The 26966-nt window shown below is 35.5% G+C and overlaps 1 protein-coding gene across 5 annotated transcripts in view; it reads right to left on the bottom strand.

Moving 5' to 3' along the window:
• Positions 1–26966, bottom strand: part of CNTLN (centlein) — a 276063-nt gene that overhangs the window by 6830 nt on the left and 242267 nt on the right. For all 5 annotated transcript variants that reach the window (XM_080819727.1, XM_080819729.1, XM_080819731.1 and 2 more), the window contains 3 exons: positions 26616–26801; positions 8092–8277; positions 5569–5646 (listed from right to left, as the gene is read on the bottom strand). In XM_080819727.1, the coding sequence (XP_080675853.1) occupies positions 5569–5646; positions 8092–8277; positions 26616–26801 (450 nt within the window). The remainder of the gene's footprint in view (positions 1–5568; positions 5647–8091; positions 8278–26615; positions 26802–26966) is intronic.

The raw sequence follows: 26966 nt of genomic DNA, 5'->3' as shown, positions 1-26966 counted from the left end.
AGGGTAGATGTGTTCAGAGTTCTGAGGAGAAACTTTCAGTTAACCTTCAGGCTGGAAGGTACTCTATTTACAAGAGTCAGGGACATTGATAAAACCCTTCTCACTGCCATAGCGCAAGGATTCTGTGGAAGGTAAGCATATTTTGCAGAGAGGCACTGGGGAAAGAGCTGTTTTAAATTTCAGCATTTGCGAGATCTGAAGCAACTAAGAGGAACAGGGATATTTAAAGCTAAAGAAAAACCCCTGATTAAATTCCATACTTTAAATTCTCAACAGCTGAAGGCAGAAGGAATTTTTGATATGGTCCCAATGCAAGAAAATGATCTCCAAAAAGTGGACTAAAATGGACTGAAGGAAATCCAAAAAAGCATTAGCAGTAACAAAGAACAGGGCAACAACAAAACGAAATCCAGCCATTTTTCCAGCCATTTCTGGCTCAAGGATTTTATACAAATCCTAGTAAAGAACCATATTGTGTTTGTAAGTGTATACTACTTGTTTTGTACAAGTATACATATTTTAATATGCATACCCATAATTCTATTCAAGTTAACTGTTTAATAAATTTCACAGTTGATACAAATTAACTCTTTGTTTATTGTCTTCCACCCCCAGAAATGTAAGCTCCATGAAGGCAGTGTTTCTGTCTCCTTGGTTCACTTCTTATCTCCACTGATTCCCTCCAACGCCTTTTAAAGTCCCAATTCAAAAGGACTGTTTCAGGTATTTTTAAGGTCTGAAAACAAAGCTAAATGACCTCTATGACTATTTAAGTCTGAGGATCAGAATGGGCAGAACAAATAAACAGTTGTCTTTTAGAGGGCAGAGTATAAACCCCTCCTGGTCCGGATACGTGAGAAGGTAAGACTGACCGGAGTATCATAGGGAGACCATCTCCTTTTGTGCCAACTGAAAGGAGCAAATTAAATAAGAAACAAAATAATTTATCTCATTTATTCATAAGTATGGACAATAGACAGAAATTAAAATTCAAAGGCATTTAAGGCAATCTCTGCTAATTAATGGTGTAGGACATGGCGCATGTGATATAAGAAATTTACTGAATTTTTTACTGAATCTTTTTTTCCCTCTTTTCAGTATTAAGGAGAGCATTTTTTAAATGCAGAAACAGTTCACATAACACAAAACTCACCAAAGTATGTAATTCACTGGTTTTTAGTATATTTACAAGGTTGTGCAACCATCATTCCAGAACATTTTCATCACTCTCAAAAGAAACCTTGTACCCATTAGCAGCCCCTCCCATCTCCCCATTCCCCCCCATCCCCTGACAACCACTCTTCTACTTCCTATCTTTATAGATCTGCCCATTCTGGACATTCTATATGAATGCAATCATAAACAAATGTGGCCTTTTGTCTATGGCTACTTTCACTTAGTGTAACAGTTACAAGGTTCTTCCATGTTGTAGGATGTATCAGTCCTTCATTCCATTTTACGGCTGAATAATAAACAGTCCATGTATGCACATGCCACATTTTGTTAATCTGCTCATCAGCTGACATACCTTTGGGTTGCCTCCACTTCTTTTGAGGTATTAAGGGTAACGCCTTTGTGAATGTAGGAGTTCAACATAGGAGTTTTTGTATGGACATGTGTTTTCATTTATTGTGGGCACTTACCCAGGGGATGAAACTTCGGGGACATATAATCTCCCTCCTCAACTTTCCGAAGAACTGACAGACTGTTTCCCAGGAGTGGCATCATTTTACATTCCAAAACAGCAACGAATGAGGTGAGGATTCTAATTTCTCCACATCCTCACCAACCCTTGGAATTGTCTGTCTCTTTTGTTATAGCCTTCCTACTACTAAGTGTGAAGCAGTAACTCATTTTGGGTTTTGGTTTGCATTTCCCTCATGGTTAATGATGTTGCACATCTTTTCACGTGCTCGTTAGTTATTTATCTTCTTGCAGAAATGTCTATTCAAATCCATTTTTCTGCTTTTCATTGCTGAGTTGTAAGAGTTTGAAAAGTGTTCATAAATGGTTAAATTTCACTAAGAAGAGCCGGATAGAAGGCTAGGCTAAATTAACGAAAGCTCGTGAGTCCTTGAATATTGTTAATGGGAGGCATCTACTAAATTTTCTATGGCTTCAGTACTGACATCTCCTCCCTACCAAATCTGATCTACGTCTTTGGGTTTCTTAAACTCTTAAAGGTATGATCATCTGTCTCTTTATGTAGGGTATTAAACTCACCCATCTATGGCTTCTGCTTTCTGACTTCACCTCATCTCATTACTGCTATTGATTCAATCACTGTAACGTGGATCACATCTACCTCATTCTTTCTTTTTATGGTGAGGGCACATGCAGACCCTCATTGCCCTTTGCCTCAACTATCTTCTTGCTCCCAGTCTCTCTCCCTCCAGACCTGCCGTGTGCTGATCTCAGGCTTCTGTTCCAAAGCACAACTCTGATCATATCCTCTTCCTGCTCAAAAGCTTTCATAGTTTGGTCCCAGCCTACTTTTCCTATCTCTGTTTTTCCTCCTACTCCCTAAACTACAGAAAAAACAATTTTGAAGGGCTCTCCCATCCTATTATAATCATTAACTTGTTTGTCTCTGCCATAAATTATATTTTTTTAAAATGTACCACATGAAAAGAGGAAGTACTCCAACTAAAAATATTCAAAGAAATTAAGAGGCAGCTGTGCCATAAAAAATGATAGCGGATATTAGAAAGTTTTTTTTTTTTAAGTGTAATTTTTATTGCTACTATCTGTGGGATGAAGGTTGGGTGCAGATAAAGATTAAATGTATAAAGTTACCAACAGTATCAGGACCACTTGAAGGAATGAGGACATATACTTGCATTCTGTATGAAATATAGAAAAGTTAAGGTTTTAGACCTTTTGGTTCTCAGGGAATCTGGCTAATACAGCAGTAGGTATTACACTCTTACCCTGGAGTCCCATGCTGCCACACGGCAGAAAGGCTTTTTATTCTGTGGTAAATATTTTACAAATACAAATTTTCATCCAACAATTGCTGAGAAAAATTACTTTGCAAGAAAATAATTTTGTGGCCCAATCCTTAAACCAAAGCTAAAACCGCAGTGCCAGATGGACTCCTAAGATCTGTGAATTCCCTTACATACAGCACCCAACACAGAGGGAGGACGTTAGAGAGGTTTTCCAACAATTTTATCCTCAAAATATTTTAATAACCAAGTATCAATATTGAATTAACTCGTTTTTGAAGGAAATGTGCTCTACTATTCCACGGCCTAGCATTCCTGTAACCCAGATACACAGAACCGTATGTCTTACTCAACGGACGCCAGAGCGAACACACACCCTTCTGGCCACGTTATCCTGATAGCATCACCTAGCCTCTCACAAAATCGGTGCACAAAGAAAACCTTCTCTACAATTCAGGACAAATATAATTGCTGGAACTGAGAGAGAAGAAAAGTAGGCTAAAAAAAAAAAGAGAGAGAGAGAGATGTTTTCTATCTTCTAGATTTTTCTCTTGGGTGTAATTATGAAGTGACATCCAAGTGCAGCCAATGAAGTCCCTATTTTTTTCACAAAATTCAAAGACATCAGCAAAACCACCTATGTCAGTAATAAAAATAAAAAGTCTTTGACTTTTTAAATGTTTTCATACTGTCACAGTGGAATAAAATTAGCTTGAAAAATGATCTAAAGGCACACGACGCAGTTCATTATGTAGAACAGCAACAGCAGAGCTTTCCCAGTGTTCATAAAGGCCGCTCCATTAAATTTACCTCCAGTCAATAATTAGGAGTCCACAAATAAACCCAGGCAATTAAATCAATACTGCCAGGCAATTATATTCCCGAGTCCAGGCTCAGTGGCACAAAAAGGCACTACATCAAACTGCAGTAGGAAGCGATCTGATGCCATTTTCAACAGGGTTTTTTTTTTTTTTTTTTTTGCACTAACTAAAGAAAGCAGGCACACACTCAGATAACGCAGAATGTGTGCATGTATGTCTGCACAGGTGCATCAGACAAAATCAGCGCTGGGGTCAAGAGCGCTTTTGTAGAATTTAATAAAGATGTACACCTGTGGACATATTATTTTTATGGTTGTAACTGATGACAGAAGTTCCAGATTAGAGGGTCATGCTTACAAGCTGAACATTAAAAAAAAATTCATTCGTGAGTTTATTCTTATCATTTTCAAGCTTAAAAATATAACCCAACACAATCATTATTAAACTCCTTTGATGTGCCCAGCATTGGGCTGGGCGTGGGGCGTGCAACATAATTAAGAAATGGCCTTTCTTCTCAAAAGTAAGTTGTCACCACATAAGACTCTGTCCAGTGCCCACACGTCTGCGCTTGAATAACTGTACACCAAGGATTGCCGATCACCTTCTATTATTATTGAAACGATTCCAGATGTTTCAAAACTATATAAGACTGATACTAAGAATATCAGTAGCTCAGATATGATTTGACTTATCCTCGACTTTTCCAAAAGGACAGATACTGTTCTTTCTTAATGTAAACATAAAATAATGGCATTTAAATCTGCCTTTATTTTTAATCTTGACACAGAAACATTTACGATGACTTTCCAAAACTTATGGGACAGTCAAGATTTTTTTTTTTTTGGCTTTTTTGAAAAACATGTTTTAGTTCTTTTAATTCTTGGTTCTTTTCAAAAAGACACAATTAGGCTGAGCAATAAGAACTGTAAATGAAAGAGTTTTCGAATACATTACGTGCTGTCGGTGATGTCAACACAAAAGCTGGCTACGACTAGAAAGGCTGGGCTCTCACCTGCCAATAAACTGCCCTTGATCACTTACAAGAGGGGCACATCCCAGCAGACTCTATGTGTATTAAAAAAATACTTGAAAGGAAAGAAAAAGTATCACACAGGTCACAGCAGCAGTCTCAATGGACCCCGCAGGGATTTCAGCTCGTCTTGGCCTTGTCATCCTCTATGCAGCTTTCCACTCGGCCCAGAAAATGTCGATAGGAAAATGTTTGAGGGGCCTCTGGTGGAAATTTTTTCATTCTTTCTGCATTGACAGGATGCCAAATCAATATTTACTTCCCACTAACAAGCTGCTCGAGGTCTCAGTAGAAAATATTGTAGAGAATGCGGGAAGACACAGTAATAAACAGCTGTCTGGCTGTGAGGAAAACATGAATTGACTGGAAACAGGTCCATAGTAAAAGGTCACCGAAACCCATGAACTCCTCAGGTGTCCATATCAACCACCAACTTTAAAGACACATAATAAAGAATCTCTTCTCCTAAGAGGGCTGAGAGAATAGATCCTTTTCAGTGTAGCAGGCCTACAGGTTGACTCAATAATTTAATTAATGCATTTGCTAAGACCTGTGTTGGCCCTTCCCAAGGCATTTGTTTCATTTGTTAAGTCCAAAAGTACAAATAGAGGGTTAACTTTCCTGTCTACCTATTGGAATACTTCTTTACCTAACAGAAGTAAATGATGTGGTAAGTGTTTACAAAAAGTTAGACATCGAGTAAAAGTGTAAGGCTTGGAATATTTCTTTTTAAAGAAGTTTTTGGAGATGAAGCAGAAAAATAAAATACCTGTCCTTCAAGAAGTTTCTGAATGTACAACAGCCATTCTCGGTCATTCTCAGCATCTATCCTTGTCCTTTCTAGGTCCTAAAGGAAGAAAATCAAAAGACCCATGTTAATTCCATTTACATGAACTTGATCATACTGTTAGATACTGAGTAAATTTAAAGAGATACTGGTAGAATAGGGTTCCGTAAAGACCAGCCTGTCCTTCCAAAGTAGGGAATACACAAATCTGTCCTCTTAATATTTAATTTATAAATACTGACATGTAGAAGATAAAGCTGTATTTCTGTATTTCACAATACAATTCAGGAATATTTTATTTCTGTCTTCACAGTGGAGCTCAAGGTAGGGACAGAGGTGGCAGTGAAAGCAATTAAAATAAAGTGAAAAATAAGACAAAGCTGTATGAAAGAAACATTTACAAGTGGCTCTTGTAAGATTACATAAACCTTGTATTAATTAAGAAATCTGACCACTCAATAGATAATTAAGGAGTAACTGTTACAACTGCAAACAAAATCGGACATGGCGTGGCTCCGGTGTTTTTAAATGCTTGCTTATTGTAAACATCCAATAGTTAACTAATAGGTAAGGGACATTTCTAGTTCAAGTGTTGTAAGCCCCTAAGTATTTTCAACCCACCAACGATCAAGGTAAAGTATTCATATGTGCAGTAGATTATTCAGTTAAAATCATGGACTTTTCAAAAAAGAACAGGTTTAGGAAATAAACATTTGTTGAAATTTACTGGAGGCCAGGTATCTGGGGAGGCACTTTGCATAGGTTATCACAGTTTTTATACTAATTTACTAGAGTTCAATGTGGTTTAAAGAATTTAAGGTGGTTTGGGCTCTGCTTGGACAAGTCAACTCTCTAGACCTCTGAAAAGACGCAGGGATCTTATTAAGCTCTGATCTACAATTAAATTTAGTAAATGTATCAAGGTGCACAGATCCTTCTCAGAACACTGTGATTTCTACTGGAGTCCTTTGTCTTCCAGGAGGATGCCCACTGAAGGCTGTGCAGTATGCATTTCACCGTGCTGTATGTTCCAACTCTAGAATGTATCTGCCCAGAGGCTGGGGTGCCCTTTCTTCACAGAAATGTGCCAGCTACTCTTTCGGACTATGAAGAGAGATCTTCTAATTCATATACCCCAAATGGACAACGTTTTTCTACTCAGAGAGTGCTTTCTGCTAATCTGGAAGCCCAGAGAAGGCATCTTTTGAGACCACACGAAGTTGATGAGCCTGTCTTTCAGAATACGTATCTGTATTTGTGCCCACACATGTGTACACAAACACACACATACACACATGAGGGATTTGGGTCATCTATTTGTTTTAAAACTCTTAGGGAACAGTGAGGACTCAATCTTAATTTTTTGTTAGGACTCTATCAATCACGACATTTTAATTTAATGTCTATAGCAAGATATAGTTAACATCCTTGCCAGAGATATAATCGTTTCCTGTGTGTCTTATATCTGATACTATATTTGATAATGTACTTGTACTTCAGAATTCAGAATTCACAAAATGAATTCAAAGTGTAGAAAGTCACAGGCATTGGCTGGGGTGCCAAAAATAGGAAACGGAGAGTTCACTATCCTATTCACCCACGGGATGAAAATCATCTCTGCAGGATTCCTTTGACCTCTTTTCTAAGAACTCTTGGCAGTTTTAAAACCTTGGCAAATCGTAGATCTGCTCTACTCCAGAAGTTTTTCTGTTTTCATTATTTTCTTTAGAAGTCTTTTGAGCAGCTGATGGGGGGCTGGAGGATGTTCTCATACAAACATTTAAGTCTATCATTTTACTTATTCATAGTGCCATCATCTCTTTATTGTCTCCAACCTACCAAATCTAATATTCATGTGTCAAAGTCCAGAGACTTATTAGGAGAAAAGGAGTGAGTATCGCCTTCAGGTTTCACAGACGACTGCACAGGATAAGGTTCTGCTATCTAAGAGGTCATGCCAATTTGTAAAACGCAGTGGCCTCCCCAGGAGAACAGAACTGTCGCTGAAGACCCATATCGACATGCACATAAATTCACTCAGACAGGAGTACTTCACCCAACTTAAATCCATAAATATATTTTTTTCTTTAACTTGATCAGCAATAATTTTGAATTTAGCTAGGAAAGCCAGTATATTTACTACTTTTGCTTGTACAGGAGGAAAAGTCTTCAAATCCATTCAAATTGGCTTAATTAAAAATACTAGCTTACAAGATGTATGATTAACTAAATTTAAAAAATAGAAGAGACAGGAAATGACTTGAATAACTGATCTGAATAACCAACATGCTGTTCTAAAGGTTTTATGTACTGGCTTATTTCTGTATAATACAGTGAATTTTCTCTAAATGTTTTCTGAGTTGGTCAATAGCCACAATTTAACTTTCACAGGCATGTTACTATGCTGACCTTCATTAATATTATCTTGAAGATGAAACTCTAAGAATTATAAAACAAATAAAAGTGTTTAAATTTGATGTGTTAAAAATATTTAAATGATGTTACCATTTCATCTTCTGTATCCATTATTTCCTCTAGATCCGACCGTGAAATGTTCAGGATCGAAGCTGCCAAGGTCTGGGCTTTATGGGTTGAGGTTTTGTGAGCATCCCTATTTTTTCTCATTTTTTGAAACTCTCTAATTTGTTGCCTTATCTCATGGACATCACTTTGTAACTCTTTGACCAAAGCCTGCAACACATTGGAAAGAATGTGGGCTCATATGGAAGTCATAAATGAAGACAAAGCAGTCACAATACAAAAATGCGAAGATACCAGCAAATCATGGCTTATTAGGATTACTTGGATTTTATTTATTTTGGAATATAGTAGATTGCTCTTTACTTATGGTCTGTATGTAATAAAAGTTCTCTTAAATGCGTACTTAGCTAACTTGCTGGATTAACCAAACCCTCCAATCCCTCTTTCAGATTTACCAACTGATCCCCTGCTTGGTGAATGCTTGAAGCAGGCAGGCTACTTTCCATCATGCCAGAGCACAACCACTCCAGCCCACTGAGCTGATGCCAAGTGTCATTCCTGTTTATTCTTAAATGTGTGTATATTCATTTTAATAGGTTAATTACATGATTAATTTACTTATTACATAACCTGATGAAAAACGGCTGCAGAAAGAGAGTTGTTTCTATTTTATCAAGACTGGATCAGAAAGGACTTTTTTTTGCCCCCCCAGAAAGGACTTTGCAAGGACTTGATAAAGACAAGTTGGGTAAATGTGTAATTAAATTATGTGTGGGCAAGACAACAATAAAGATTAAAAAAATTAAAAACACAGGACTGCTTCACAAAAGCCTTTAAGACATGAATCAGTGCTGGTCCCTATCATGCCAACACATGCATAAGGAAAGGCCATCCCTTACTCTGGGTGGACAGAGCTCTGGACCTTGATGCCTGGCTTTGTGATCAGAGAACAGGTTAGCTAAATGTTTGGGTTATTTTTTGGTCTTTTGCCAGCTCAAGCAATGTTGCAATAAATAACAGTACTCAAGTAGACATTTTGCATCTCTAGGATATATCTCTAGAAGTGAAATTGCTGGACGAAAGGATTTGTCTAACTCTAATTTTGAAAGCTGTTATTTAATCTTTTCCCCCTCTAAGATAGTCCCAAGATACACCTCCACAAAGAACATATGAAAGAACCTGTATCTCCACACCATCAGCAAAACACCAGTCTAGATTTCACTAGTTTGTTTTCCCACTGTATTTTTAAATTTCATATCTCTGATTTTTAAAAAAAGGTTGAACATCAGCCTTAAGAGATAATTACATTTCTTTGGTCATTTTTTTCTGTTTTTCTTAGCGATTTATAGGAGTTGTTTACATATTTGGATATTACATTTGTCTACTGTACCTATCCAAATTTTTTCATACTTTGTATTTCTTTCCAGAGTAATTAGTGTTTAATGCCAAGGAAAAAAATTTTTTTTAAAAGATTGCATTTATTATTTATTTGTCAGAGACAGAGCACACAAGCAGGGGGAATGGCAGGCAGAGCAAGAAGCAGTTTCCCTGCCGAGCAAGGAACCTGAAAAAAATCAATCCCAGGACTCTGGGAGCACGACCTCAGCGGAAGGCAGACGCTTAACCAACTGAGGCATCCCGAAAAAAATATTTCTTATGTTTTTAATATCCAATGATGATTTTCCGTTCTTTCTCACTTTTGAATTTTGTGTGATACTTCAAAAAGCATTCTCCACAAAGAGATAAATATATATAAATGCATTTTCTCACCATAATTTTTTTCTGTTACTTTTAAGATTTTATTTTTCATTTTTATGTTTTTTACCCATTTGTCATCATTTAGAAATTATTACACATAATCAGTCATCCTACAACCGTTTATTAAAAAGTTCAACTAGGGTGCTTGTTCAGTCAGTTAAGTGTCTGACTCTTGGCTTCAGCTCAGGTCATACATTTTCATTGTGAGATCAAGCCCTGCATGGGGCTCCAGACTCAGCACACAGTCTGCTTAAGACTCTCTCTCCCTGGGGCACCTGGCTGTCTCAGTGGGTTAAGTGTCTGCCTTCGGCTCAGGTCATGATCTCAGGGTCCTGGGATCAAGTTCCACATCGGGCTCTGCTTGGCAGGAAGCCTGCTTCCTCGTCTCTCTTTGCCTGCCTCTCTGCCTACTTATGATCTCTGTCTGTCAAATAAATAAATAAATTCTTAAAAAAAAAAAAAAAAAAGACTCTCTCTCCCTCTCTCTCTGCCCCTCCTGGCCCCACTCTCTCTGTCTCTCTTAAATAAAATAAATCTTTAAAAAAAAATTAAAGTTCACCTTTCTCCCATTGGTCTCATATGTGTTTAGGTCAGTGTCTGGACTTTCTCTTTTGTCCCATCTGTCTTTTATTAATGAAGCTTTATAACTTATTTAAACTAGTAAGGCTTTATAATAAATGTTAACATCTGGCAGGGCTAGTTCCCTCTTACTGCCCTTCTTTTTCAGGTTCTTCTTGGTAATTTTTGCTTGTTTGGTTTCCATATGAACCTCCACGTGAACATTGTCTAGTTTCCCTCTCCCTAAAAAACAAATCTTACCAGTAATTTTATTTCAATCATGTTAAATTTCATCTGTGTCAGGGTAACCTTTTAGCATGCTGAGTCTCACTAATTGAAGACCATGGTGTTCCCTTCCCATTAACTCTTTATTTGTGTTTCTTAGGATCATTTTTAAGTTTTCTCTTTCTAGCTTATTGCTCTTGCCAGCTTATTTATTTGTTGGAGGGAAATTATTGTTGAATTATAGGTTCAATATCTGTTCTGTTCCATTATTTGCTTCTTTCCTTGAAGACTCCAATTATACATATGTTGAATCTCTGTCACTTGCTTCATAAATCCTTTTCCCCCTAATATGCTTTATTTTTTAACTGAGGCAAAATTATAAATGAAATAGTGCACACATTTTAAGGGTTTAGTTTAATGAGCTTTGACAATGTATAGAGCCATCACCCTGCTCAAGATACACAAAGTCTTCATACTCTAGGATTTTCTCTGATGCCCCTTCCTAGGCAATTCCTTCCACACCCAAACTGTAATTGTTGACACATACACATTTATATGAGACCAGCAATATATGTATTTCATGAGATAATTTCTTTTCTTTTACTTCCCTGCTTTGCCTGCTACCTTGCTTCCATCTGCTCCTATAGCTCAGCATCTTTTTCCCAAATTCTTACATTTAATTCCACCTTAAACATGGGCTTTTTAGAAGAAAGTATTTCACTAATACTTCAAATTTATACTCAAAATTTTCAGCTGCTCTGTGGCAACTTATCTGTGGTGAGACTTATTTTCCTGCCACTTACTTTTTCTGTCTTTCTCCATTCTTATTCTAGTACATTTGCATAGATACTGTGTTGGTTCATTTCTCTGGACTCATTTTTGAAGGAGAAGATTTTTTCCTAGATCATCTGTTTATAGAAAGTTACACAGAAGAAAGTCCTGTGGTATGTTCCAGGCTAGTGAAATTTTACATACTACTTTAATTTTTTTTGATGAATTCCATTTTCCAGGTTATTTTTGTTATGATTTGTTTGCCTTTTGTTTTGTTTCACAATGTAAGGAATCTCTTTTCTTGGCTGCTATGAGACAAGCGGGCTCCTTCAGATATTCCTTGTCTCTGTTATTTTTCATTAAGCCCTATTTCCTTATGGAAGCAAACCAGTTCTAGGATGGCTATCACAAACTACTGCAGACCTGTTCCACTGCTGCAAATAGTGGATATTAGGTTTGTACCTCATGTGACCTTCCATCTTCTAAGAGGTCTTGATCTTTCAGAGGTCTGGAGGACCTAAGACTTCTTTACATGGTGTCTTATTTCTGTGTCCTTTTGCATGCTTTCACCAATCTTACCTGTTTTTCAGTTCTTCCATGTATTTTGAAATATAGAGTTTTAGTTCTGATCTACATTGACTGTCAAAAGGAGCTGAATTTTTGTTTCTCCTTCTTGTCTGCTGCATGATTCCAAGGGACAGAGGTGGGGTAATGATGATTTTACCCCTCTAAAATCAAGAGAGAATTTTCCAAAATGCATTTTCCCCTAATATTTCCAGTTCTCGACTATTATGAATAAAATTGATATAAATTTTGCTGTACATATTTGTATGTTTGTACACATATGTTTTCATTTCCCTTGGGTAAATACGTAGAAGTAGAATTGCTGAGTCATATGGTAGGTGAATGTTTTATTTATTAGAACTTTTAGAGCTTTCCACCAAATCTTGCACTACCAACAGTAGATGAAAATTCTCCATTCTCCACATTCATTTCAACATTTGGCATTGAATTTATTTAAAGAATTTGTTTAATACTATTGTAAGTTGAAAATTTTCTATTTCATTTTCTGTTTATTGCTAATACATAAAAATCATTTGATTTTTGTACTTTGACCTTATATTGTATGAAATGGTTAAACTCCCTTGTTAATATTACTAGCTGTTTTATAAATCTTTAGGATTATCTACATAAAGAATCATGTCTCACCTGAGAAATGCAAATCAAAACCACAGATTAGTTACTTACAAAGATTAGTTACTTACAAAGCTAGTATGAATGTTATAAAACAAAAGTAGCAAAAATAGCTATTATTACAAAAACTAGTTAAGGGATACAAAGATAAAAAGATGTAAAATGTGGCATCAAAAACAAAACATGGACTGAGAATAAAAATGTTGCACTTTATAATGGGATCAAACGTAAGTTGTTATCAAAATAAAACAGACTGTTGGGGCACCTGGGTGGCTCAGTAGGTTAAAGCCTCTGCCTTCGGCTCAGGTCATGATCTCAGGGTCCTGAGATCGAGCCCCAAAATCGGGCTCTCTGCTCAGCAGGGAGCCTGCTTCCCTTCCTCTCTCTCTGCCTGCCTCTCTGCCTACTTGTGATCTCCGTCTGTCCAATAAATAAAAATAAAAAAAAAACAAAAAAAAACAGACTGTTATAGATATAAACTCTTATATGCAAGACTCACGTAAGCACAAGAAAAAACAGCTATAGTAAATACACAAAAGATAAAGAGAAAAGAGTGTAAGTATGCCTTATATATGAAGAAAATCATGAAACCACAAAGAAAGAAAGCAAGAGACGAACTACAAAACCAGCTAGAAAACAATTAACAAAATAGCAATAACCACATATCTATCAATAATTACTTTAAATATAAGTAGACTAAATTCTACAATCAAAAGACTAGTTTGACTGAATGGAAAAAACCACCCTCATCATATCTCCTCCTTACAAGAGACACACTTTAGATGTAAGAAGATGGAAAATGAAGACACGGAAAAAGATATTCTATGCAAATGGAAACCAAAAGAGAGCTGGAGTAGCTACATTTACATCAGATAAAACAGACTTTAAACAAAGACTGCAGTAAAAGATGAAGAAGTGTGTTACATAATGATAAAGGTTAATCTAACAAGAGGACATAATTTGTAAATATTTAGGCACCCAACCTCGGAACATCTAAATATATAAGACAAATATTAATAGACCTAAAGGAAGAAATAGACAGTAACATAATAAAAGTAGGGGACTTTAACACCACTTATATCAATGGATAGGTCATCCATATTGAAAATCAATAAGGAAACATTAGCCTTAAATGACATACTACCAAATGTATTTAACAAATATTTGCAAAACATTCCATCCAAAAAGCAACAGAATACACATTCTTCTCAAGTGCACATGGAACATTTTCCAAGATACATCATGCCAGACCACAAAACAAAACTTAATAAATTTAAGAGAACTGAAATCATATCAAACATCTTTTCTGACCACAATGATATGAAACTAGAAATTAATTCCATGAAGAAAACTGGAAAATTCAAAAATATGTGAAGTTTAAACAACATGCTACTGAATAACCAATGGGCCAAAGAAGAAATCAAAAGAGAAATAAAAAAAAATACCTTGAGACAAATGAAAATGGAAATGTAATACCAAAATTTAGGGAATGCAGCAAATATAGTTCTAAAAGGAAAGTTCAGGGTCACCTGGGTGGCTCAGTTGGTTAAGGTTCTGACTCTTGATTTCAGACCAATTCATGATCTTAGGGTCAGGAGATTGAGCCCTGCATCAGGCTCCACACTGCACTGCCTGCTTGAGATTCTCTCTCCCTCTGTTCCTGCTCCCCACCTTGTGTGTGCTCTCTAAAAAACTAAAACTAAAACTAAAATAAAAATAAACGTTCATAGTGATAAATGCCTACCTCAAGAAATAAGAAAAGTGTCAAATAAAGAACCTAACTTTGTACCTCAAGGAATTAGAAAGCAAAAAACAAATGAAGTCCAAAGAAATTATAAAGAAGGAAATAACAAAGACTAGAGAAGACATAAATGGAGACTAAAAAGACAATAAAAAAGATCAATGAAATAAGAGCTGGTTCTTTGAAAAGATAAACAGAATTGACAAACCTTTAGCTAGACTCATCAGGAAAAAAAGAAAGAATGAAAATAAACCAGAAATGAAAGAGATGCTACAACTGATACCAGAGAAATAGAAATGATCATAAAAGACTATGAACAATTATATGCCAACAAGTTAAGACAACCCAGAAGAAATGAATAAATTCCTAGAACGATACAACCTACCAGAACTGAATCAAAATGGAAAATCTAAACAGACTGACTACTAGCAAGGTGACTGAATCAGTGATCAAAACCTTCCAACAAACAAAAGTCCAAAACCAAATGGCTTCACTGGTGAATTCCACCAAACATTCCACTAAGAATTAATATTAATTCTTTTAAAACTCTTTCAAAAAGTAGAAGAGGGTCAAATTCTTTCAAACATATTTTATAAGGCCAGTATTACCCTGATACCAAAACCACAAAAGGATATCACCTCCAGCACATATACACACACATTACAGGCCAATATTCCTGATGAGCATACAAGCAAAAATCCTCAACAAAGTATCAGCAACCTGAATTCAACAATACATGAAAAGGATCACATACCATGGTAAAGTGGGATTTATTTCCATATATGCAAGGATGGCCCAACATTCACAAATTGTTAATGTGATATACCACATTAACAAAAGAAAGGATAAAAACCATATGATCATCTAAACAGATGCAGAAAAAGCATTTAACAAAATTCAACATCTGTTTATGATAAAAACTATCAACAAAGCAGATATAGAAGGAATGTACCTTGAAATTATAAAGGCTATATATGAGAAGCCCACAGCTTCTCTCAGGAACAAGATAAAAATGCCCACTCTTGCTATTTTTATTCAACATAGTATTGGAAGTCCAGCCAGAGAAATTAGGGGGAGGAAGCCATCTGGATTGGAAAGGAAAAGTAAAACTGTCACTATTTGTAGATGACATGATATTATATATAGAAAATCCTAACCATTCTATCAAAAAAACTGTTAGAACTAATCAACAAATTCAGTAAAGTTGTAGGATACAAAATCAATACACAAAAATCAGTCACTGTTGTTTACACTAATAATGAAGTATAAGAAAAATTATGAAAAAATCCCATTTATAAGTATATCAAAGAGAATAAAATACCTAGGAATATATTTAATGAATAAAGTGAAAGACTTATACATTGAAAACTGTAAGACAGTAATGAAATAAATTGAAGAAGATACAAATAGATGGATAGATATTTCATGGTAATGGACTGGAAGAATTAATATTGTTAAAATGTCCACACTAGCCAATCTATAGATTCAGTGCAATCCCAATCAAACTTTCAATAACATTTTTCACAGAAATAGAACAATCCTAAAATTTGCATTGAACTGCAAAAGATTCCAAATAGTCAAAGCAAATCTTGAGAAAAAAGAACAAAGGTGGAAGTATCATGTTCCCCGATTCCAAATTATATTACAAAATTACAGTAATCAAAGCAATATGGTATTGGCATAAAACAGACACACAGTTCAATGGAATGGAATGTAGATCCCAGAAATAAACCCCAAAATACCCAGTCAATTAATTTATGATGAGAGAGATAAGAATAAAACTGGAGAAACAATAGTCTCTTCAATAAATGGTGTTGGGAAAATTGGACAGCCGTATGCAGAAGAATGAAACCCAACCACTATCTAACACCATACACAAAAATTAACTGAAAGTGGATTAAAGACTTGAAGCTAAGACCTGAAACCGTAACAATTTAAAGAGAAAACATAGGCAATATGCTCCTTAACGTAGGTTTTGATGATTTTTTTAAAAATTCTGATACCAAAAGTGTTTAAGTGGGACTACCTCAAACTAACAAACTTCTGCACAGCAAAGGAAACCATAAACAAAATGAAAAGGCAACCTCTTGAATGGGAGAAAATATTTGGAAATCATATCTGATAAGGGCTAATATTCAAAATACACAAAGAACTCATACAACTTAACACAAAACAATCTGATTAAAAATTAGGCAGAGGATCTGAATAGGCCTTTTTCCAAAGAAGATATGCAGATGTCCAATAGGTACATGAAAATGTGCTCGACATCATTAATCATCAGGGAAATATAAATCAAAATCAAAATGAGATACCACCTCATAGCCAATAGAATATCCACTATCAAAAAGACAAGAAATAAGGGTTGGTGAGGATATGAAGAAAAAGGTACCCCTGTGTACTGCTGGTGTGAGTTTAAATTGGTACAACCACTATGGACAACAGAATGGAGGTTTCTCAGAAGATTAAAAATAGAACTACCACATAATCCAACAATCCCACTTCTGGATATATATCCAAAGAAAACAAAAGCACTATTTTGAAAAGATCTATGTGCCCCTACATTCAGTTCAGCATTATTTAGAATAGCTGAGATATGGAAACAATCTACATGTCTGTCGATAGATGAGTAGACAAAGAAATTTTGGTGTATATATACACAATAGAATACTATTCAGCTATTTAAAAAAGTGAAATCTTGCCATTTGTGACAACATGGATGGACCTTGAGAGCATTATGCTAAATGAAAGAAGTCAGAGAGAAAAAGACAAATATCGTATGATCTCATGTGTGGAAACTAAGCAAAACCAAACCAAGCTCATAGATACAGAGAACAGACTGGTAGATTCATGAGGTGGGGGAGAGGGGATGGGCAGGAGGGGAAAAATGTGTGAACTGTTTTTCCTTGCCTAGATTAAATAAATTGAATAAAAAATTTAAAAAATTCATACATTAAGATGTTACCTCACAAATATTAGGGCGGCTACTATCAAAAATACAGAAAATAACAAGTGTTGGCAAGAACGTGGAAAAATTGGAACCTTTGCGCACTATTGATGGGAATGTGAAATGATGGAATTCTATCCTGTCTATTGCTCTATTCATCTATTTCTACAGTAATCATGATGTTTTATTTACCATAACCTTATAGCATGTTTTGGTGTTTGTTAGGGGAAATCTTCCTCTCTCTGTTCATTCTTTTTCACCAGTCATTTTTATTCCTACTTTTCAGCTATTCTTTTGGAATCAATTTGTCAGTATCTAGGGCTGCACTGTCATTCAGATTAACTTTGGAATAAATTCTCATATATACAGTATGGATTCTTCCCATTCAGAAAACAATACTTATTTTCATTTACTTAGTTCTGTTTTATGGCTTTTAGTGTTTTTTAGTCTGCTTTACAGGTTTCTTGCATTTCTTGAAAGATTTATTTCTGGGTATTTAAGAGTCATGTTTTATTATTGTAAACAGAAATTTTAAAATAGCATTCTAAAATATATTGTTACTTGTAAAGTCTACTTTATTTTGTTTGTTGACCTTGTTTAGAGCTTATTGCTGAATTATCTGGTTAGTTCTAGTAGTTCATGAGTTGATTCTCTTGGATTTTCTATGTCTAAAAGCATGTGACTGACAATCACATTTTAGTTGTATATATCCCATAATTATAAATTTTTCTTGTGTATTTGCATTTATAAGAATTTGTAGAACAAATATTAATAGTAGCAATGAAAGAGGCATCTGTGCCTTATTCCTAAGTCGATATTGCTTTTGTCTCAATAGTCTAAGATGGCTCACCACCATAACTAAATTTTTGCCAGTAATATCAAGGAAAGGAGAAGGAGAGGGCATATGCCTTCCTTTTAAAGTCCCAAAACACAGTGGGACAAAAACCTGAAAATAAACAAACATAAAAGAAAAGAACAGCTTCACGTTGCTTGTATCAGCCTATCACCCAGGCTGGTGTGGCTCACCACAGAGAGGGAACTCCCAGTTTCAACAGTTCCTTCCCCTCCCTGGAGAACAAACAGTAAGGTGAGCAACCAGCTTCCCCAGACTTTTGATGCACTGCATGAAGAACCTGCTACAATTTCATCTCATCCAGAGACTGGCTCAACTGAGATGTTCGGAGATGGCCTGGAACAAGGAAGAAGAGCTAGGGGTACCAGAGTCAGCCATGCAAACAGGCGCAACCTCGGTTCACAGTGGCCTATCCTGCAGAGGACCTCATCAGTTTTTGCTGCTGAAGAAACCAATGACCAGGATAGCCCTCTTGCCTCCCTGAAGATTTAACCACTGCATTTCTCCTGCACAGGTTTTCACAGTACTTTAAAAAGATCATACCACATGATCAGGTGGGATCTATCCTTGGGATGCAAGGATGGGTCAACATATGCAGATCAATAAATGTGACATACTACATTAAATCAATGAAGGATAAAAATCATACAATCATCCCAGTAGATGCAGAAGAAGCATTTAACAAAATTCAACATCCTGTCATGATAAAAACTCTCAACAAAGTGGGTATAGAAGGAACATACCTCAACATAATAAAGGTCCTATATGACAAGCCCATAGCTAAAATCATACTCAACAATGGAAGGCTGAAAGCTTTCTCTCTAAGATTGGTAACAAGACAAGGATGCCACTGTCACCACTCCTATTCAACACAGTACTGGAAGTCTTAGCTCAACCAATTAAGGAACAAAAAGAAATAAAAGACATCCAAATCAGAAAGGAAGAAGTAAAACAGTCTTGATTTGCCCATGACATGATATTATATATAGAAAATCCTAAAGACTCCACCAAAACATCATCAAAACTAACCAACAAATTCAGTTCGTTGTAGGATACAAAATCAACATTTAAAAATTAGTTGTGTTTCTATACACTAACAACAAAACATTGATTAAAAAATAAAGAAAATAATCCCATCTCCAATAGCAGCCCCAAACAATAAAATCTAAGTAATAAATTTAACCTAGAAAGTGAAAGATCTATACACAGAAAACTATCAGACATTCATGAAAGAAACTGAAGAAAATGTGAATAAATGGAAAGATAACCCATACTCACGGATATGAAGAATTAATATTGTTATTAATTATAATATTAATATTGTTAAAATGGGCATACTACCCAAAGCCATCTTTAGATTTAATGCCATCCTTATCAAAATTCCAATAGCATTTTTTCACATTTTTCACAAATTAAAAAAAAATCTTAAAATTTATATGGAACTACAAAAGACTGAATAGTCAAAGCAATCTTCCCAATTTTAAACTTTATACAACTAAATAGCAAAAATCCAAACAATCCAATTTAAAATGAACAAAGGATCAGAATAAGCATTTTGCCAAAGAATGCATACAAATGGCCAACAAATACATAAAAAGGCACTCAGTCCCAACAACCATTAGGAAAATGCAAACCAAAATCACAATGAGATATCACTTCAAACCTGTTAGAATGGCTATTACCAAATAGGTAAGAGATAACAAATGTTGGCAAGGATGGAACCAAAAGGGAATCCTGCGCACGCTTGGTGGGAATGTAAATCGGTACAGCCATTATGGAAAAAAGTATAGAGGTCCTTAAAAAATTAGAAGTAGAACTACCATATGATGTAGCAAGTTCACTTCTGGGAATATAGCCAAAGAAAATGAAAACAGGATCTGAAAGAAATATCTGCCTTCTCATATTCACTGCAGCATTCTTCACAACAGCCAAGACATGAAAACAACCTCAGGGCTCAAGGTCCATTGATGGATGAATGAATAGATGAAAGAGAACATTATATATGCATATGTGTGTGTGTGTGTGTGTGTGTGTGTATAATATCACATATATAATTTCTTTCATTCATATATTTCATATATATATATTATGTTTTCTTCCATCTATAATACTCTATTGCATATGCATATGCAAAGGAATACTACAGAGCCATAAAAAGGAGAAAATCTTGCCATTTGTGACAACATGAATGGACCTTGAGAGCACTACACTGAGTGAAATAAGTCAGACAGAGAAATACAAATACCATACGATGCTTCTTACCTGCGGAATCTAAAAAAGCTGAATTCATAGAAGCAGAAGAGTAGAACAGTGGTTTCCAGGGGCTGAGGGGTGGAGGAAGGAGACACTGGTCAAAGGGTACAGACCGCCAGTTATAAGAAAAATAAATTCCAGGGTGTAATGTACAGCATAGTGATTACAGTTAACAAAACTGTATTGTATAGTTGAAAGTTGCTATAAGAGTAGATATTAAATTTCTTTTCCATAACAACAACAACAACAACAAAATGGTAATTATGTGAGGTGTGATGGTTGTGTTAACTAACTTTATTGTGGTAAACATGTCACGATATATACATATACCACATCATCACACTGTACACCTTAAATTATACAGTGTGATATGTCAATTCTATCTCATTAAAGTTGGGAAAAGAGAACAGAAAAAATCCTAATTAAGAGAGTAGATCAGTGCCTAAGTATTAACAAACTGTACATATAAACATAAAACTATAGTGCTCCACAAATGTTCTCATTAAAGAAGCAAGAAATTTATACGCCCAAAACATCTTACTAAATCTTTCCAAAGCAAGCACATATTGGTAATTAAATGATTTAAGCTTCCAGCTAAATGTTGTTCTTTGGCTGGTATTTATTTCAGAGCTAACAAAAACCATTGAGAAGCTAGAATCTGGCATATGACTCACACATATAAGCACATTAACAAGCCTGTATCAGGGCTCAATCAAACTAAGCAAATACTTCTAGGAATTTCCCTTGTGTGTTTTATTCAGTTACTAGGAGGATTTAAAGTCTCAGCTCCGCCACATACACCCAGCCCACATGCTCAAAGTGCTTGATTTCACCCCCGGGCAAAATTCCATATTCAAGACTAGATCTAGAACAGATGGTCATTCCACCTCCTCTCTAATCTGGTTGTGCCCTGTGAAAAATGCATAGACTAAAGGGAACACAGATTCCACAACAGGGCCAGAACAAACATTATCGCTATTAATACTAGTAATAATATTTATTAAGTACTTCTGTTTACATGATACCCTAATAAGCTCTGTACAGAATGAGTCCTGGTGGTCACAATGTTCCATGTAGGAACTGTGCACATTCTTTATGCTCTTTAAGGAATGTGCCCAGCTCTTGCCTTCACAGAGTTTTCAATCTAATCAGTGATTATGTGTCTAGTACCATTCTTGAGCCAGATATAAAATCATTAAATTTCAATTTTATTTATTAAATAAATAAATATTAAATTTATATTTATATAAATATGAAATTTATATTAAATATTAAATTTACTTATCAAATTAAAATTCCTTGAGAACTGAATGAGTCTTATTAACACGCCAGTACCAGTGGTTTGGGGATAATGAATGACAACGTGTTCAGTGGGAAGGAGAACGTGTGCAAAGGCAGGAATGAACACAGTATGGGGGAAAGTTGGAGAGTAGTGGGAAGATTAGATTCTAGGCACGATGGCGCCAAACTATGAAAGGTGTTAAATATTCCAAAAGCTGAGCTCTAGCAGTAAAGATTTAGGAAGTCACTGACAGTATATAGCCTCAGATAGTGGCTCCTGGGCATTTCCACATGGTCCTAGGGCCATGTGAGCAAAGAAGAGAAGGATGGTAGTCATCTCATTCCTCAGAGCCAAATGTCCAGTCTTTGCCAATGTTTCTGGTTTGGCATTAGTTGCTGGTTGCCCTTTATTAGAAAAATGGATTAAGCAGCAGAAATAGTGCCAGTATCAACTACATACTGGCTCTAAATCACAGTGAAGAAAAACAAATTTCAAATTACCATTAGGCTTTGATTAAACACCAACTCATATATAGATTCAGTTGATAAAAAAAATTGAAGGCAGTGTTTTAAAAACTGTATTATGCATAATAATCCCTTAACTTGTTAAATTCAGCTTATTGGGCCCCACCCTCACCAAGACTTTGATGCAATAAATTTAGGGCCCTAAATTATGCATCTTATTTAAAGGCAATAAAATCAGTTGATTCTAAGACAGGTAATCCAATACCAAATGGAAACTAAGTGGAAAGGTTCTGAAAGAGTACTAAAAATGGCTTATCGATCTCTTTTATCTTTTCCTATTATATAATCTTTAATATGTTACTCAAATTACAATGACATGAAACCACAGCAATTCTGAATTTATCTATTAAGACAATTATACTCTACATCATTGTTGGTGAAAAATATGAAGGATTAGTATGTCACTCTTCAACAATTAGAAATTACTTACTTAATCATTAAATATCATTCAAATCCTTGGACAAAAATAAAAACCTTGCTTTTCAAAGGATAATTTTTGCCAAATTACTTTCTGTGGTGAAGTATACCCATTATATTATCATGAAGGTCATGAAACTTCGTCTATAATAATCAGATATGTAATTATAAAATTCATTTTTCTATTTTTAAAACTTTTGGTTATCAATTCTTTTTAAGAAGGACACATTCTGGGGCACCTGGCTGGCTCAGTCGTTAAGCATCTGCCTTTGGCTCAGGTCATGATCCCGGGGTCGTGGGATCAAGCCCTGCACTGGGCTCCCTGCTTGGCAGGAAGCCTGCTTCTTCCTTTTCCTCTCCCCCTGTTTGTGTTTCATCTCTCACTTTGTGTCTCTCTCTGTCAGATAAGTAAATAAAATCTTAAAAAATCAAAAGGACACATTCAAAGAATATTTCAGAAAAAAATAATAATTGGCATTTAAATAAATCTTATAATTATGTATTTCATATTTTATATCTTGGCTAAAACTAACAAACAAAACCCTAATCTGAATAGAAAACAAAAAACAAAGGTTTATGAAGCTAAAAGTCATAATAAAAATGGTTTTACATCATGAGTAATGACAATATTCAATGAGAGTGCTATCAGAAGTTAAAGAGTGAGACTATTCAACAAGTATTTGGAAGAAACGACATTTTAAATCTGAAAAAGGTAAATTACGTTCACTAAAATTAATACTCTGCAATCATTTGAGGTCCTCTGAGGCGAGGTTTATTGGTTTGACTTTATATCCATCGAAACCTTTGTTAAAAAAGATAAAACAGAAAAAATGTTTTATTCCATTCATTTTGTAGATATTTTTAAAATGAGAAAACTCCCAAGGTATCTATGATTTCCAAAGAAACAAAGTAAGGGATTTGTTCTAAATGGGGTACTACTAACAGTGGCATAAAATGTCATAAGCTCCTATTTTTAGAGGAATGAAGAATATGACATTATACATGAGATCCAGTTATCTGCCATCTTATATTCAATCTATAAGCTCAGGAATGTTACTTCTTATAAATAAGATCAATACCTATGGAGGTAAGTGGATTTAAAAATACTCTATGTTGAGCAGAGAAGTCTCTACTGGGGGCTTAGGAGATGCCAAACTACCTACCAATCTAGAGAGAGAAACCAGAAAAAAAACCTGATTTGATAACACTAATATATTAATATATATAAAATAATAATTTTAGAATATGCACACACACATATATGTATATATGTGGCAAATTTAATTGAGTGATTCAAATAACAGGGGGATTATTGGGAAAGGAGACAGTAAGCAGTGATGTTATGTGATTCTGTAGTTTAAAATTTCATTTTATAAAAATTCCATGGGTTGAAAATATTTCATATATTGAAATAAATTTCTACTGCTGTGTTATGCCAGTTTCTTTCAATTTTAATTCCAGTATAGTTAACATACAGTGTCATATTATTTTCAGGCATATAATATAGTGATTCAACAATTCTATATATTACTCAATGCTTATCATAAGTGTACTCTTAATCCCCTTGACCTATTTCATCCATCCTCCCACCCACTTCCCCTCTGGTAATCATCTGCTTGTTCTCTATAGTTAAAATCTGTTTTTTTGGTTTGTCTCTGTTGTTCATTTGTTTTGTTTCTTAAATTACACGTGAGTGAAATCATATGGTATTTGTCTTCCTTTGACTGACTTCGCTTAGCATTATACTCTATATCCATCCATGTTGTTGCAAATGTTACGATCTCATTCGTTTTTGTGGCTCAGTAACAGTCCATTGTATATATATGTGCTACATCTTCTTTGTCTATTCATCCACTGATGGACACTTGGGTTGCTTCCATGATTTGGCTATTATAAATATGGTTGCAATAAACATAGGGGTACATAGATCTTTGCAAATCAGTGTTTTCATATTTTTGGGGTAAATACCCAGTTGTGGGACTGCTGGATTGATTATAGGGCAGTTCTATTTTTAATTTTTTGTGGAACCACCATACTGTCTTCCACAGTGGTTATACCAGTTTGTATTCCCACCAAAACTTCAAAAGGGTTCCTTTTCTCCACATCCTCGCCAACACTTGTTTTTTGTGTTTTTGATTTCAGCCATTCTGACAGGTGTGAGATGACACTGCATTGTGGTTTTGATTTGCACTTCCCTGATGATTAGTGATGATGAGCCATCTTTTCATGTGCCTTCTGGCCATCTGTATGTCTTCTTTGGAGAAATGTCTGTTCATGTCTTATGCTCATTTTTTAATTGGGTTATTTGTTTTGGGGGTGTTGAGTTTTATAAGTTCTTTATATATTTTGGATATGAACCCTTTATCAGATATCACTTGCAAGTATCTTCCCCATTCCAATGGTTGTCTTTTAGTTTTGTTGATTCTTTTGCTGTGCAGAAACTTATTTTGATGTAGTCCCAACAGTTTATTTTTGCTTTTGTTTCCATTGCCGCAGGAGACATATCTAGAAAAACATTGCTATGGCTGATGTCAGAGAAATTACTGCCTATGTTGTCTTCTATGTTGTCATTTCCATGGTTTTAGGTCTCACCTTTAGGTCCTTAATCCATTTTGAGTTTGTTTTTGTGCATGGTGTAAGAAAGTGGTCACCCAGTTACATTCTTCTGCATGTAGTTGTACAATTTTCCCAACACCATTTCTTGAAGGGACTGGCTTTTTCCATTGGATATTCTTGCCTCCTTTTTCAAAGATTAATTGACCATGTAATTGCAGGTTTATTTCTGTGCTTTCCTTGCTGTTCCACTGATCTAGGTGTTTATTTTTGTTCCAGTACCATACTGTTTTGATTACTACAGCTTTGTGGTTTATGATATGCCAGTTTTTAATCATGCATGCCATCAAGTAGCGCAAGTAACTCAATCTCATCAAAGATTGCTAACAAACAAAACAAAACAGAACACTGTGATTTCAGGAGAAAAGAGAGAAGGTAAAGAGAGACTTTCCCACCATAATCACATTGTTTTGGTGCTTATTTTGAAAGGCCAAAGAACTACATTAAAATTTCATATTTCTAACAGAAATATAGTTTGATTAAGTAGTGATCATGACCACATGCAGACTATTCTGCGAGGTACCTGTAGATGTTGTAGAGGTGGAGATTGATAAAACACTGTCCTTCACTTTAAGAAACTCATCATCTACCTGGCGGCAAGAGATCCATTCACTAGCTATAATATGAGACAGGATAAAAGGCACCAAAAAGAGGTATCAGCAACTCACGGTGGGACTAAAGGAGCAGAGCAATCACCAGATTCCTAGTCCATAGTGCCTAGTAACTCTGAAACCAGAGCTGTTCCTCCTTGATTTTCCCAGAAGAGCTAAGGGAGGAATTCTGTCTGAGTGTTGGGGCAAAAGCACAGACCAGACGCCGAAAAAGCTCCTTAGAAGGACTTTCAAACAAACCACTTGGCTCTGCCCTTCCCCCGCATTGTGGTTCCTTGTGTAGCCAATGACTGAGCCTCTCTGGGGTTCCTCATCTGTCAGATAATTTCTAGACAGTAAGTACAGCCTTTGCAGGCACTTTGATTTGTCTTCCTTTTGTTCTGATAAGTCATTTACCATTCCTCTATCCATTTCATGTCTAATAGGCTATGGACTGGGGTTCAGATGTCTCTGAGCTTCAATAAATCTGGGGCAAGTTTCTGGTTGTTCTTGCTGGATTTTCAAAAGAATAGAGTATATAAATGACTTAATTCTTTCATCTTAAAACCTGTCTTGATTATAAGATTATTATAATTCATAACTGAATTGATATTAAGAATATTAAAAATAGGGTGGAAAAATTTAAACTCAAACTGTAAAACCAGGCTTTTTCTAGACAAATTTTGAACACTGTGGCAAGTAGGGTAGGAGAAGATGCTTTGTGGTTTCAGAAAGCAGAAACTTCAGAGTGTTCCCATATCATCTCAAGGAGGTCACCATTCTCCTGAAGTACAGTACAGTTAGTAAACTACAAGTAATTCAAACCTTTACAAAGATGGTGAACTCTTCCACTTTCTCATTGGCTAACAACAATTTCTTCTGTGCACCTTCCAGGGCCTGCTCACTTTGCAGTGCTAATCCTTGAAGATGCTTAGACGCTGCTGTTTCAATCTCTGCCATTGCAGATTCGGTCTCACTTATTTTTGATACTAGGAGACTAAGCTTGACATCCTGCAGAAGACCAGTGATCACAGAATAGAAAATCATTCACAAACACATCGGGAAGAGTTAGGTATACATGTCAGGTAAAAAAATGGTTTCATGATTCTCTTTCTGTATTTATTTTCATTTGGGTAAAATGGATGGTTGTTTTCATTTATTTTCAATAAAATATCC

Source organism: Martes martes (assembly GCF_963455335.1).
Source record: "Martes martes genome assembly, chromosome: 12".
NCBI lineage: Eukaryota > Metazoa > Chordata > Mammalia > Carnivora > Mustelidae > Martes > Martes martes.
The sequence above is the reverse complement of the archived record's forward strand: the minus strand, read 5'-3'. Positions and strand labels throughout refer to the sequence as shown.